This window comes from Phascolarctos cinereus, unplaced genomic scaffold (genome assembly GCF_003287225.1).
Source record: "Phascolarctos cinereus isolate Bilbo 61053 unplaced genomic scaffold, phaCin_HiC Scaffold_2;HRSCAF=192, whole genome shotgun sequence".
Classification (NCBI taxonomy): domain Eukaryota; kingdom Metazoa; phylum Chordata; class Mammalia; order Diprotodontia; family Phascolarctidae; genus Phascolarctos; species Phascolarctos cinereus.
The window spans coordinates 170,420,395-170,435,136 of NW_027555625.1; the positions used below are offsets into that span (position 1 = coordinate 170,420,395).

General features: G+C 37.5%; 1 protein-coding gene across 7 annotated transcripts in view; it reads right to left on the reverse strand.

The window, feature by feature from the left end:
- The window catches only part of PLCB4 (phospholipase C beta 4), a 461,946-nt gene that overhangs the window by 179,938 nt on the left and 267,266 nt on the right, over positions 1 to 14,742 (reverse strand). For all 7 annotated transcript variants that reach the window (XM_020985786.2, XM_020985793.2, XM_020985777.2 and 4 more), the window contains one exon: positions 1,352 to 1,450. In XM_020985786.2, the coding sequence (XP_020841445.1) occupies positions 1,352 to 1,435 (84 nt within the window). In that variant the 5' untranslated portion in view covers positions 1,436 to 1,450. The remainder of the gene's footprint in view (positions 1 to 1,351; positions 1,451 to 14,742) is intronic.

Sequence of the window (14,742 nt, forward strand, 5' to 3'; positions counted from 1 at the left end):
ACTATTGTTTAGAGAAAGGCAAATTAGAACAACGCTGAGGCACCACCTCACACCTTTAGGAAATGAGAAATGCTAGAGGGCCTGAGGGAAAAATAGGTACACTAATAAATTGTTGGTGGAATAATGAACTGGTCCAAGTATTCTGGAGAAGAATTTTGACCTATGCCCAAAGAGCTGTAAGATTCTACATGCCCTTCGACCCAACAACATGACTACTAAGTCTGCATCCCAAAGAAATCATGGAAAAGGAAAAGAACCTACATATCCAGAAATATCCACAGAAGCTCTTTTCGTGGTGACAAAGGATTAGAAATTGAGGAGATGCTCATCCCCTGGGGAATGGCTGAGCAAGTTTTTGGCCAATGATTGCGATGGCGTATTCTTGTGCCATGGGAAATGAAGAGGAGGATGGTTTCAGTAAAACATGGCAACATCTATATGAGCTGATGCAAATGCAAGTGAGAAGAGCCAGGAAATTATTGTGCACAGTAACAGCAGTGTTGTGAGGATCTGTGAAAGACTTGGCTACCGTAATCAAGACAATTATCCAAGACAATTCCAAAGGACTCGTCATGAAAAAATGATAGCCATCTCTGGAGAAAGAACTGATGAATTCTGAGTGCAAACTAAAGTATAATTTTCTCATTTTATTCTTCTTGCTTTTTAAAAATATGGTTAATAGGGAAATATGTTTGGCATGATTTCACACGTAGAATTGATATTATGTTGCTTGCCTTTTAAGTGTAAGGACCTGGAAGGGAGAGAGAGAGTTTGGAACTCAAAATTTAAAAAGAAAAGAATGTTATAAATAAATAAATAATATTTTCTTAATTTACAAAAGAAATGATGAGCAGGATAATTTCAGAAAAAACCTGGCAGACTTACATGAACTGATGCAAAGTAAAGGAGAAGAATCAGGACAACATTCTACATAGTAATAGAAATATTGCATGATGATCAACTGTGAGTAACTTAGCTATTCTGATCAATACAATGATCCAAGATAATGCTGAAGGACTTAAGATGAAAAATATTGTCTTCTTCCAGAGAAAGAACTGATGGAGTCTGAATGCATATCAAAGCATCTTTTTTTCTCTTATTTTTGTTATTCTGTGTTTTCCTTTGCAACATGGCTAACATAGAAATGTTTTGCATTACTTCTCATGTATAATCTATATCAAATTGCTTGCCTTCTCATGGAAAAGGTTAGGGAGGTGGGAGACAGGGAATTTGGAAGTCAAAATTAAAAAAAAAATTAAAATGTTTATATGTAATTGAGAAATGTTTAATTAAATGAAAATATATTGGGAGAAAACATTTAAGAGAAAACATTAGTAACAAATATCTTTACCTCTTCATATCTGTCAAAAATGGCTCCCTCTTGAATAAATGGGGAAACTGGCTTCTGCCAGTTAAATTCATATGGTTTGGCCATGCTTATCACCAAAACCTGAAAATAAAAAGAATTGCTAATTAGTAAGTTAACAAAAAAAGGCCAAATGATATTTATTACTTTCATGTACATTTTTTTGGTAAGCTTATGTTAACACTATACTTGTGTGAACCTCTATTCTCCTACCATGGACAAACAACATTGTAAAAAAAAAATAGTACAAATAAAAGTAAACTATACAATAATAATGCTACAGAAATATTTTAAAGATACATTCAATATTATAATTGTTGATCTCTGAAGGAGGGACTTCTTGCCATAAATCATATTATTGAGTCATGCCTTTAAAAGCTTAATGGGGGGCAGCTAGATGGTGCAGTAGATAAAGCTCCAGCCTTGGAATCGGAAGGACCTGAGTTCAAATTTGGCCTCAGACACTTGACACTTACTATCTGTGTGACCTTGGGCAAACCACTTAAGCCAGACTGCCTCACCCCCCCCTAAAAAAAAAAAAGCTTAATAGGTGGCACAGTGGATAAAGCCCTAGATTTGGAATTGGGAAGACTCATCATCATGAACTCAAATCCGGCCTCAGACACTTACTTACTAGTTGTGTGAACCTGGGCAAGTCACTTAACTAACTCTGCCTCAGTTCGTCATCTGTAAATAATAATAATAATAATAATAAATAGAAGGAAATGGCAAACCACTCCAGTAACTACCAATAAAACTCCTAAATGGGGTAATGAAGAGTCAGACATGACTGAAACAGCCTAACTACAAGAAAGCACGGATGAAGTTTTCATTAGTCACCATTTCAAGTGAGATGCAACTCTCCATAAATTAACACTGTTGGGAATCTATACAAACTTGTTACCGAAAGGCAGATGAATGATTCACCTTGATTAAAAGGATGGAAGGAGGCAGAGATTTTCTCGGGGGGGGGGGAAGAGGAAGGGAATAACAATTTAGATAGTGTCAGGCACTGTGCTAAACATTTTACAATTACTATCTTGATCCTCATAACTGTGATTTAGATGCTGTTATTATCCTCATTTTACAGTCAACGAAACTGAGACAAACAGAAGCGACTTTCTCTAAGTAAGACAAGTAGCAAGTGTCTGACTCACAAGCTGAACTTGGATCTTCCTGACTCCAGGAGCAACGCTCCATGCACTAAGCACCAGCTGCCTCTTCTAGTTCAATTCTGACAGAAAGAAAAATCCTGGGACTCTCAATCCTTGGACTGAGAAAGTACACGGTTTCTATTTGCAGATTCATTGAATTCGTGCATTCTGCATAGTAAAAACTGACTGGAAAACAATCACATTGGGACAGAAACACGTCATGGATTGATCCACAGACAGAATGACTGGCCACAGGTTCAAAAGCCCTGACATTAAATATAACTTTGAGAAAGGAACAAGTTCCTTCCATTTCCGTTAGACTGCTGGTAACAAGGAGACCATGATTTGTCAGTTCAATTCAACAGACATTTACCAATAGTCTACTAACTAGAAGCACAATGCCAGGGCCCAGGAATACAGACAGCAATGAAAAGCTGTCCAGGCCCTCATGGAGCTGACAGACCACCTCCTGGATTTTATGCTCTACACTCTTCAGAGTCCCACAGCAGAACTGTCTTCTGTCCTAAATCAATTACCCCCTTTTCAACTTTTATTTCCTTTTCAGAGGGAGTGACAACAAGAGAGGGTCTGTATATACATAAAAAATCAGGCTGATTAACAGAGTAAGCTATGAGGCTGTGCTAAGAACTTACCTGGATTCTGCCCGTCCTCACCAAGCCTATTTCAATAACAGGACTTACAGTAGAAGTACACTGTGTTCACTACTCTCCCTCCCACCCCCAAGCTATTCAGATTATATTCACATGTACTCACAGCACAAACTTGAAATTTTATCAGGGTGATCTGCTTATGTGAAGAACTGTAATACTTTTGTTGCAAATGCAGAGGAAGAAAATGAAGATTGGATCATTCAACAAACATTTATTAAGTGCTTGATTTGTGCCAGGCACTGTGGCAGATTGATTAATCTGGAGAGGTTATCAAAAGTGGGCAGTGCAGATAAATGGAGCTTCCTAGATTTCGTGCTAGAAGGAGCCTTAGACACCATATAATCCAACCTCTTCATTTATTTGATTTTATCTATCTATCCATCTATCTATCCATCTGGGTGGGGCATCTAGACTGGGTCTCCCTGCCTGCCTATAATTTGCCCACCTGATGATTACTTTGTTTCTGACTGGGGCTTGTTTGCCCCTCTTTAGGCAACCCATTCCATCCCCTGCAAATCTTCCACACGATACTGGAGTCTGGCTTAGTGAGGACACCTGTTGGGTTTAGCCCACTATAGCTCAGAACACCATAGTGCAGGAGATCTACCACATTCAACCTTCCCTGGTAGTTGAAACTACAGGTGTGCACTACCACAACCGACAACCTTTCTGTTAAAAAAAAATACAGATAAGGACACATAAGCCCAGAGTATTAAATGTCAGACCTGGGATTCACATCTATGTTTTGAACTTCCCCAAAGAATACTTTTTTTTCTGCTGTAACAGGTAAGTCCTGAGGAGAAATATAAAGGTGTATCATAACCTATGAACATGTAGCTGTACAAATCTTGTGAGCTTATGATAAATTTAAAGCAGGGTAAGAAGCACTTGCCCAGTGGACTGGAAAAGAATCTGGTTTTCAAAATTATGAGTCTGAGCTGAAGAGATGTGAGGTGGGGAGGAGCAAAATGAGTGTCTTCCTGTCACGGGAACTTGCTCAGAGATTGGCATGAGGAGAATCTGTTTAATGGCCTACCCTGTGGAGAGAGGCCAATCTGACCCTATATTTGGAAGCTGTGTGCTATTATGGGGGAAAAAAGTCAGAGAATGTAGATTCAAATATCTGCTCTTCCAGTTACTGCCTGTGTGATCCTGGGCAGCTAACTCTAAAGACTAATTCAAATCTCAGAATAAAATGAGTTTAGATACTATTCCCCAAATGAGTGACTTGAGAATAAAATAAAGTGACAAAGAAGAAGTCATTGCCATTTAAAATATGCTTTCTAGCCATCCTACCTAGAAGCTTTTTTTTTTCTTGGCAAGGGAATCGGGGTTAAGCAACTTGTCCAGGGTCACAAAGCTAGTAAGTGTCAAATATTTGAGGTCAAATTTGAACTCAGGTCCTTCTGACTCCAGGACTGGTTCCCTATCCAGCCACCTAGCTGCCCCAGAAGATTATTTTTAAAAGAAATTTCTTTTCACAATAACTTAAAAAATCCAACCACAGCCAGCCAGCATTAGTTTTTGTTTGCTTTTTTAAAAACCGTGTTGTACCAGTATAACCTGTTTGCAAAGTACTATTTCCTTATGTCTGAGCTCAGATACTAAAAAGGTATCATTGCCTCCCGCTTCTTCTCTCTCTGATACAGTGACACTATCTCACTCAAAATGGCCTACAGGAGTGGGATTGCAGAGGTTCTTAACCTAAGGCCCACAGATCGCCCCAAGAGCTTAGTGGATAGATTTCAAGGGAGATTTGTGCTCTTGAAAGAAGAAAAAAAAATCTCCATATTTTCACTAACCTCTATCTGAAATTTGGCCTTTCCTTCAATTATGATTAAAAAAAATTTTTTTTTTCAGATAGGGTCTAGCAGAGATGGGGAAGCTGTGGCCTTGAGGCCACATGTGACCCTCTAGGTCCTCAAGTGTGGTGCTTTGTTTGAATCCAAATTTCACAGAATAAATCCCCTTAATAAAAGAATTGGTTCTGTCAAAAGGCCACACCCGAAGACCTGGAAGGCCACATGTGGCCTCGAGGCTGCAGCTTCCCCACCACTGGATGGGCTACGCTAGACTGCCAAAGCAGTTCATGAAACAAAAATAGTTAATAATCTCTGCTTTAGAGGAGAAAATAATCAAATGCAATCAGTGAAGGGAATGTTAAAAAGACAAAGGATGGATATGTACCCATGTACCTTTTCCAGTGTAAACACTTTAAGTATTTAATGGAAGGAGGCCAATGAGTTTTTAAATAGTATTATTGTTTCTGAAGACTTATGCAACTAAAGTGGATTATAGTTTTGACTTTCTGCTGAATAAAATTTATTATATTAAAGATAGCTCAGCGGGCAGAGGAAAAGCATACAGGAGATACGTCCAGGAATTCTTTGTTTAACAATCATAATGACACACATCAGATCCATCCAGAGAGGCACCTTCTAAAATGATAACCAAAACCTAAGCATATTAGTAGTATAACAGAGGACAAATGTGGGAGGGAGGGTGAAGTGGAAGGAAGGAAAGTTAATAAAGGGGAAGTTCAAATTAGTGGTATATAATGCAATGCATATACTTTCATCTATGAAAAACAGTAGAGCACTTGCCTCTTCTATGCCCATTCAAAGCTGGTATCTTTCTTCAAGGTGGGTTCCCAGAAGACAAGCACCAAAGCACCCACCTACAGACCTGGGTGAAGTAGGCAGGACAGAGGAGACCTGGAATCAAGGAGTTTTTTGTTTCTAGACATACGTCCCCCTCCTCTCTGGGGCAAAGGGTTGGGACATTTCAAGTGCTAGGAGCAAGAAACAGGCATTCTGCTGTAATGTGGATTCCCTTGAGCTAAGTACCCTCATCAAATCCATTTCAAAAGAAGAGACTACATTACATTCTAGAGAATTGCTGAGGCAGAAAAGAAGGTAAAGAGATTAGAGGAATTGCAGTAGAAACATCTTCTAGTAATTCCTACCTTTTTCTATTTTAAAGTCTTTTTGAAGAGTTTGAGATAAGTGTCTTAGAACATCATATACCTTCTTAAAGTATTAAAGAATTTCCAAAAGCCTTTAATAAACTGCGCTCTCAACCCTTCTCCTAGATTATTCAGCCTCCCAGACTGAGGCCATCTGATGGGACTCTGCCCTCTTCCTCCACTCCTCCTAACTTCATTACTGCAATATGGTGGAGCAGAAGCAGTGACCCAGTTGGTCTCTCCCAACATTCCCCTCTAAACAACTTCAAATAATGCCTTAAATGGAATTCTTGAGTGGCACAGCCAGCAAAAAGTCAGGGTGAGACTTTTTTCCAGTCTAAGACAGGTTAGCAGGAGAGGTCTGTGACATCAGGGTCAGGGCTGGTCTGGAGCTCAGGAAGTGGAAGCTCCAGCTGTGGTCCTCAGAGGTGAAAGTGACACCTGCACCAGCAGCTTTGAAGCTCTCAGCACAGAGATGGGAAAGGGATCGGAAAGCTGGTCAGAAAGAGATTAGAGGGGACTCTTTGGTAGCACTGGGTGTAAGACCTGTTGTTGTTTGGCAATTCTATTGTTCATAAGTAGCTCTGGGTTGCAGTTCCAGGGTACGGTCAGCCACAAATGAATAGGGGCCTTAGTTGCAGTTCCAAAGCAGGACTGGAGCATTAGCACTTGTGGCTGTGGGAAAGCAAGATCCCATTCTGAGTCAATACCACAACACAGACCAGTAGAACAGTGACTACACCTCTTTTTGGATCACACCACCTTGGAAAAACCAAAAATTTGCAGACCCCTAGAACTAGCTCTGAAAACAGAAACATGAAAAAGCCTGAAGCTTATGACAGGGCCTCCCCACCCCTAGGTGAGCAGAGCCAAAGTGTAACATAAAGTCCCAAGTCAAGAAAACGTAAGAATAACAGAATTGGCCAAGCGGTAAAAGAGGCACAAAATTTCACTGAAAAAAAGAACTTCTTAAAAAGCAAACTAGGTCAAATGGAAAAAGAATTACAATATCTAACAGAAGAAAATGATTCTTTAAAAATTAAATTGGACAAGTGGAAGCTAATGATTCCATGAGACATCAAGAAACAAATAAAGTCAAAATAATGAAAAAAATAGAAGAAAATATGAGGTATCTCATTGAAAATAAATGACCTGGAAATTAGATCAAGAAAGGATAATTTAAAACCATGATAAAAAAGAGCTTAGACATCATATTTCACAAAATTATAAAGGGAAATTGCCCTGATAGTTTAAATTTAGAGGGTAAAATAGAAATTGAAAGAATCTACTGATCATCTCTTGAAAGAGAGCTCAAAATTCAAACTCTGAGGAATATTTCACCAAATTCCAGAGCTCATAGGTCAAGGAGAAAACATTACAATTAGCAAGAAAGAAAGAATTCAAATCTCATGAAGCCATAGTAAAAATCACATAAGATTTAGCAGCTACCATGTTAAAAGGGTGGAGGGCTTAGAATATGATATTCTGGAAGGTAAAGGAGCTAGGATTACAATCAAGAATAACCTACCCAGAAAAATTCAGTATAATAAGTTTTGGGGAAAAATTTAATGAAGTAGAGGACTTTCATGCTTTCCTAATAAAAAGACCAGAACTGAATGGAAAATCTGACTTTCAAATACAAGACTCAAGAGAAACATAAAAAGTTAAACATGGAAGAAAAATCATAAGAGACTCAATAAGGTTAAAATGTTTATATTCCTATATGATAGATTATATATGTAACTACTAAGAACTTTATCATTATTAGGGCAATTAGAAAAAAATCTAAATAAAGAGAAGGCACTAAGAATCAATTATATTTAGATGATCTAAAGAAAATGAAGGGATATGAAAGAGGAATGCACAAGGAGGAGGGAGAAGAATGGGGAAAATTTCTCAAACGAAAGAAATATGTAAGGAAGGGAAAATTGGGGTGGGAGGTAGCAGTCAAACCTTGAACCTCACTCTCATCAGAATTAGTTCAAAGAGAGAATACACACACACACACACACACACACACACACACACACACGCACAAACACACAGAGTTGGGTGTAGCAATCTTTCTTACCCAACAAGAAGTAGAAGGGGAAGGGAATAAGAGAACTTATGAGGGGGGTATGTGATAAAGAGATAGTCTATCAAGGAAGGGTGTGGTTAAAAGCAAAACAGACTTTTGAGGAGAGAGAGAGAGAGAGAGAGAGAGAGAGAGAGAGAGAGAGAGAGAGAGAGAGAGAGAGAGAGAGAGAGAAGAAGAAGAAGGAGGAGGAGGAGGAGGAGGAGGAGGAGGAGGAGGAGGAGGAGGAGGAGGAGGAGGAGGAGGAGGAGGAGAGAAGACAGGATGAGGATAAATACAGTTAGTGAATGTGAATGGGATAAACTCACCCACAAAACAGAAACAGCAAACAGAATGAATCATAAACCAAAATCCAACAATATATTGTTTACAAGATACACACTTGAAAAAGACACATATGCAGAATTCAAATAAGGGGCTGGAACTGAATCTATTGCTTCAGCATCATCAAAACAGGCAAGGGTAGCAATTATGAACTTAAAGCAAAAGCAAAAAAAAGTGGTTTTTTAGTTGTTTTCAAGCACGTATAACTCTGTGACTATATTTGAGGTTTTCCTGGTAAAGATACTGGAATGGCTTGCCATTTCCTTCCCCAACTAATTTTACAGATTAGGAACTGTGGCAAACAGGGTTAAGTAGTGACTTGTCCAGGTCACATAGCTAATAAGTGCCTGAGGCTAGATTTGAACTCAGAAAGTTGAGTTTCCTGACTTTAGGCCCAGCACACTATTCACTGTGCTACCCAGTTACCCTAAAAGCAAAAATATATCTAAATTTAGGAGATAATCAAGAAACTACATTTTAATAAAAGATATCACAGACAATGAAGTAATATAAAATTTTTGCAAGTTTCTCCGATAAATATCTGATTTCTCAAATATATTGAGAACTATGTCAAATTTATAAAAAAAAATAGTCATTTCTAAATTGACAAATGGTCAAAACATATGAAGGGCAACCAGGTGGTACAGTGAAAAGAATGCAAGGCTTGGAGTCAGGAGACTCATCTTCCTAAGTTCAAATCTGGCCTCAGATACTTACTAGCTGTGTGTCTTGGGGCTAGTCACTTAACCCTGTTTATTTAAGTTTCCTCATCTGTAAAATGAGCTGGAGAAGAAATGGCAAATCACTCCAGTATCTTTGTCAAGAAAACCCCAAAATAGGGTTACAAAGAATCAGACACAATGGAAACAACTGAACAACAACAACAAAGGAAATGAACAGATAGTATTCAGAAAAAGAAATCAAAGCTATTTATAGTCATATGAAAGCACTCTAACTTACTCTTGTCCAGAGAAATGCAAATTAAAACAAATCTGAGGTACTACCTCACACTTATCACAAATGACAAACGATGGTGAGGATATAGGAAAATAAGTACACTAATGAACTGTTGATGGAACTGTAAACTAGTCAAATCATTCTGGAGAACAATTTGGAACTGTGCCCAAAAGGTTATAAAACTATGCTCCCGCAATACCACTACTAGGTTTCATCTCAAAGATATCAAAGAAAGAGGAAAATGAATTATATGTAGAAAATTATTTATAGTTATATTTATAGTTAAAGTAGCTCTTTTTATGGTGGCAAAGACTTTGAAACTGAGGGAATGTCCATCAATTGGAGAACATCTGAACAAGTTGTGGTATATGATTGTGATGCTATACTATTGTGCTATAAGAAATGATGAGGGAATGGTTTCAGAAAAATCTGAGAAGACCTATATGAACTGACGCAGGGTGAAGTAAACAGAACCAGATCACTGTTATAGTAATAGCAATAGTGTAATAATGATCAACTTTGAAAGACTTAATACCTACTCTGCTCCATATAATAATTCAAGACATTTCTAAAGAATATATGGTGAAAAATGCTAACTGCCTTCAGAAAGAGAACTGATGAACTCTGAGAGCAAACTGAAGTATTATTTTCTCACTTTATTTTTCTTGCCTTTTTTTTGTGACATGGCTAATATGGACAAATGTTCTACATGATTTCATATGTACAATTGATTTCATGTTGCTTGCCTTCTCAAGGAAGGTGGAACTACAGGGAGGGAGGGAATTTAGAACTCAAAAATTTTTTTTAAAAGTTAAAAATAAACAAATAACTTTTTAAAACTTGATTATCATTGCTTATTTCCCCCATTTTCCCAGCTGTATTGGTCCATTCCATTAACCCCATTACTTGTGATGTGTCTCCTTCCAAACCTTGATCTTCAGGACTTTGCTTCAGCAGTCATCCCATTTCCAAATTCAAGTTTATCACCTTTCTCCTCTAGACCTGCCCTCTTGATTTCACTATTTCTTCCAATGGTAAAATTGGTCTCCCGTGCTTGACGCTTTTCTGTTATCTGTAATTCTTTTATCACATCACTTCTCATGATCCATTAATTACAAAATACTACGAATTTTATTTACTATCTCACAAATTCAGTTTTTTCTTCTCTATTCCCACTGCTCCTCTCTGCTTTGGGGCCAAACAGAATGAGTCTATTTCCTTGGCACAGTTCTCTATATACCCATAGCATTTAATAAGTATTTACTGAACTAAATTCAACCCTGTACCATGGGTTAGTGGCCATCACACTAAATTTCTGAAAGATCTATAGTCCTTATGAGTGAAAATAAAAGGTGATTTGAGAATGAATACCATAGTGTCTTATATAGAGAATGCCACTGATTACATCTTTCCCAAAAAGTTCACTGGCACACTGACCTCACTTCAGCTATCTGAAGTATTTTTCAGAAGTAGTATGTGTTAAATTTATAATTAGATTATCCAGTTTGGAAAATTACTGTCTCCAGGGCTGGAAAGTAGATATTCTATGCCATAAACTATGCAATCCCCACAATCTTTCTATTAGTTTTCCCTATACTTTTTCTGATTAAGATTGAATTGGTGGGGCAGGAATCCTTTTTTTCACACAGTCATATCTTCTTTCTAGTCCTAATGAATGGAATGTTCTGAAATTCGACTTTTATTTGATTCTATCCTCAAACCAGGAAAACAAGATTCTAGTAAGGAGTTAACTGATGCTTTCCCTTTTTTCCATCCATACAAATCCCATTAGTGATACAAGTTATCTAAAATGACACTATTCAGTGAACCTACCCAAGGTTATTTTCAAGAATAGATACAATAAATTTTCCACTGTCTAAAAAAAGTAGTCAATTTTATAAGAACATTTTATTCCCTTCATCTTTTGGCTTTAAATAAACCACTTTTACATCTCTAAGAGCAGATCAACTGTCCTCACAAGACCACCTAGACCTTTTGAGTAACTGAATTTAGTTCAAGTATAAAGCTAACTTGATACTAATATATAATATCATTAATGGTAACTCTGCCTAACTTTTAAAAGCAATATAAAAGGGAAAGGATGCAAAAACAACCTATGTAAAATGTGTCTTTTCAAAAATTAATATCTATGTTATTTCTTTGTAACTGAGATTTTTGAAGTGGTTTACATAAATTATCTCACTTAAAATTTTCAACAACACTGGGGGATCCACCACAGTTTTCATTCCCCATTTGACAGGTGAGGAAACAGACTCTCAAAATAGTTAAGTGATTTGCACAAGGTCTTACTACTAGCAAGAGTGTGGGAGTGATCTGAATCCAGATTTTTCTAACACACCTTCTGAAAGATGAAGAAGACCGTGGTGGCTTAAGGCTATAAGAGTTCTTCTTTCTTTTCATGAAGCAAAAAGAAGTATAGTACTTTGAGAAACATCATATTCATCTGAAATCACACAGTGGTTATTTATTACAGCAAATGAACAAGTGATTATGACTAAAATGCTAATCTAGAAACTGCCAATGTACTGTATTTTTTTAAATAATTAGAGTGATACATGATTCAATTTGACACAAAACATTAAAATCCAACAAACCTATAGTCTTCTGTAATGAAAGATGAATTATATCTTTTACATGATCAGTCGACAATTTTCTACAATTCATAGGAGCATAAAACTAATGAGAATAAAATGAAAGCACAATATAAATGTCTTTTATTTGCAACATATTTTGAAGCTAATTTCCAAAGCAAACTTTGCATGAAAAACCTTTAATTTCAATTTTAAAAATTTTGAACAAAAATGTCACAGTAAAATTCTTTTATAAAGACTGTGACTCCTTGAACACAGGAATTTTTTCCCCCTTTTTTTGTATCCCCAATACTTAACACAGAGCTTGGCACATAGTAGGTACTCAATAAAAACTCACTGATTAGGAGACTGACTTATTTTTTTTGTATCCCCAATACTTAACACAGAGCTTGGCACATAGTAGGTACTCAATAAAAACTCACTGATTAGGAGACTGACTTATTATAAAGCTGATAGCGGGCAGTAGGAGCATGTCATAAAGGTCCCTACTTCTTTTGAAGGCACCACTGTCCTTTCAGTCTCCTAGGCTGCAGTCTTGCCATTATCCTTGACTTCCACACTCTCCCTCGCCCTACATACTCAATCAGTTGCTAAATCTTGTTAGTTCTGCCTCCACAGCATTAAATCTCATCGACATAGGAAGAAGAGCTAAAGGATTGGATAGTGAATCTGTAGGGGTTTTTTTGATTGTTATGCTTTGTCCAGGACTGTGATTTCATGGGTGTAGAAAACTCTTATCAATAGAGTTATCAATTATTCTACAACTCTCTCTCTGTCTGACTCTGGCTGTCTTTGTCTGTCTGTCTCTCTCTTGCTCTCCTTCCTCTCACTCCCCGAACAACTATTTCTTTTTCTCTTGTATTTGTCACAGATAGGATTTAAACCCAGCTGTTTCTAAATCCAGTGCCAGTTCTTTGATTTACCCCTAGCCCATTACCTCTCAGTAAATGGAGACTATTCATGAAAAAGTGAACTTTTTTCTCCAAGTAGAAATGACTTAATACTCAAATATATTGTTAGTTTCCTCACTCTTACCTTTAAAGGAACATATTATGGAGTTAAGTTTGATGTACACAGCTTAGAGGGGCAAAGAGCTAAAAGAAATATTTAGTAGATAGCATGACACACTGGAAAGACAACAATAAGTGCTCCTAGGAGACTGAGATTTAAGTACTATTTCCATCATTAACTTGTTATGTAACCTTGGGCAAGTCACTTATCCCTGAAACCTCAGTTTCCTTGTCTAAAAGTAGAGATAATACTTGTAAGGCATTGTATCTAGAGTGCCGAATTTGGCAAAAGGAAGTCCTCCTGAGTTCAAATCCTGCCTCAAATATTTACTAGCTGTGTGACCAGGGTCTCTGGTCATGCTTAACTTCTCAGAGCTTAAGTTTCCTCAACTTTAAGGTAGGGAAAATAATAATTTCAGGACCTATCTCCCAATGTTGCTGCTGTGAGTCTTGAATGAAATAATGCTTGCAAGGTGCTCTGTACATTCTGAAGTGTTCTATTTGAGTTGCATGTGTCCCCATGAGATCATTTCCTATTCTTAAATTTCTACTGCTCAGTTTTTCATTATATCTTCCCCAATAGGGGCATTTGTTTAGACATTGCCATTACTGACATTAGTTACTTGAGGCTTTTACTTCTTAGAACCAACCCCTACTTAGTTACTCATAACATTAAACTCTGGCTGTTAAGTTTCATTTTTTGGTATTTGATAGGGATAAGGACAGAAAGAATTAGAAAACAAAAGGGATTCAGCCAAGGGATTAAACCTAAAAATCAAAACAGAGAAAGGGGTGAAGAGAAAGACAAGAAGTTATTAAGTATGAGGACAAGCCATGGGATATGAGTTCAAATTTTGTATCTGCCATTATGACCTACATAACTTCGGAAAAGTCAATTAACTTCACTTTCTTTGTTCATTAAATTACAGGGTTAGGAGAGATGATCTTTAATGCCCTTTAGGCTCTAAATTGATGCCTAAATTAGGCAAGTGACTTAATCCTCTGCTGCATTTGGCAGCACCTGTCTTAACTCTACAGAGCTGCCATACTCTTATAAGACCAAGCCAGCACTGTTACTTAAAGGCCAAGGCAGAGGGTGGACTGACCTTTTCCTAAGACCAAGAGCTGTACCCTGATTGTACTGCTGTGGAGAACCATCCATCTCCTCCTGCCCCTGAGATCCAACTGCCTGAGGTAGACTAAAGAGTGCTGTACTTGGGAATCTAGAGACCTAAGCTTGACAACCACATCAGACAGACACTTAACTACTTTTGTCACCACAGGAACATCACTAAAGGCATTCAAACTGTGCTTCCTTCCTCACCTTTAAATTTAGTAATAATAAATCAAATAAATACATGGTTGCACTGCCAACCTAATGAGATTGTCATGAACAATTTTTTGTAAAAACCAATTATTGTTATCATTATTATTGAGATGCCATACCAGTTTTTCCCCCTGTTTGTTGCCTCATTCCCAGATTGACCCTGGCCTTTGTTTATCCACCTGAACTCACCTCCTTTTTCATCTTCTACCCAGTATAACCTCTGAAGGCTTCTGTAGGCTCACCTACTCAGGCTCTAAACCAAAGCTTGCTAACCTAAGT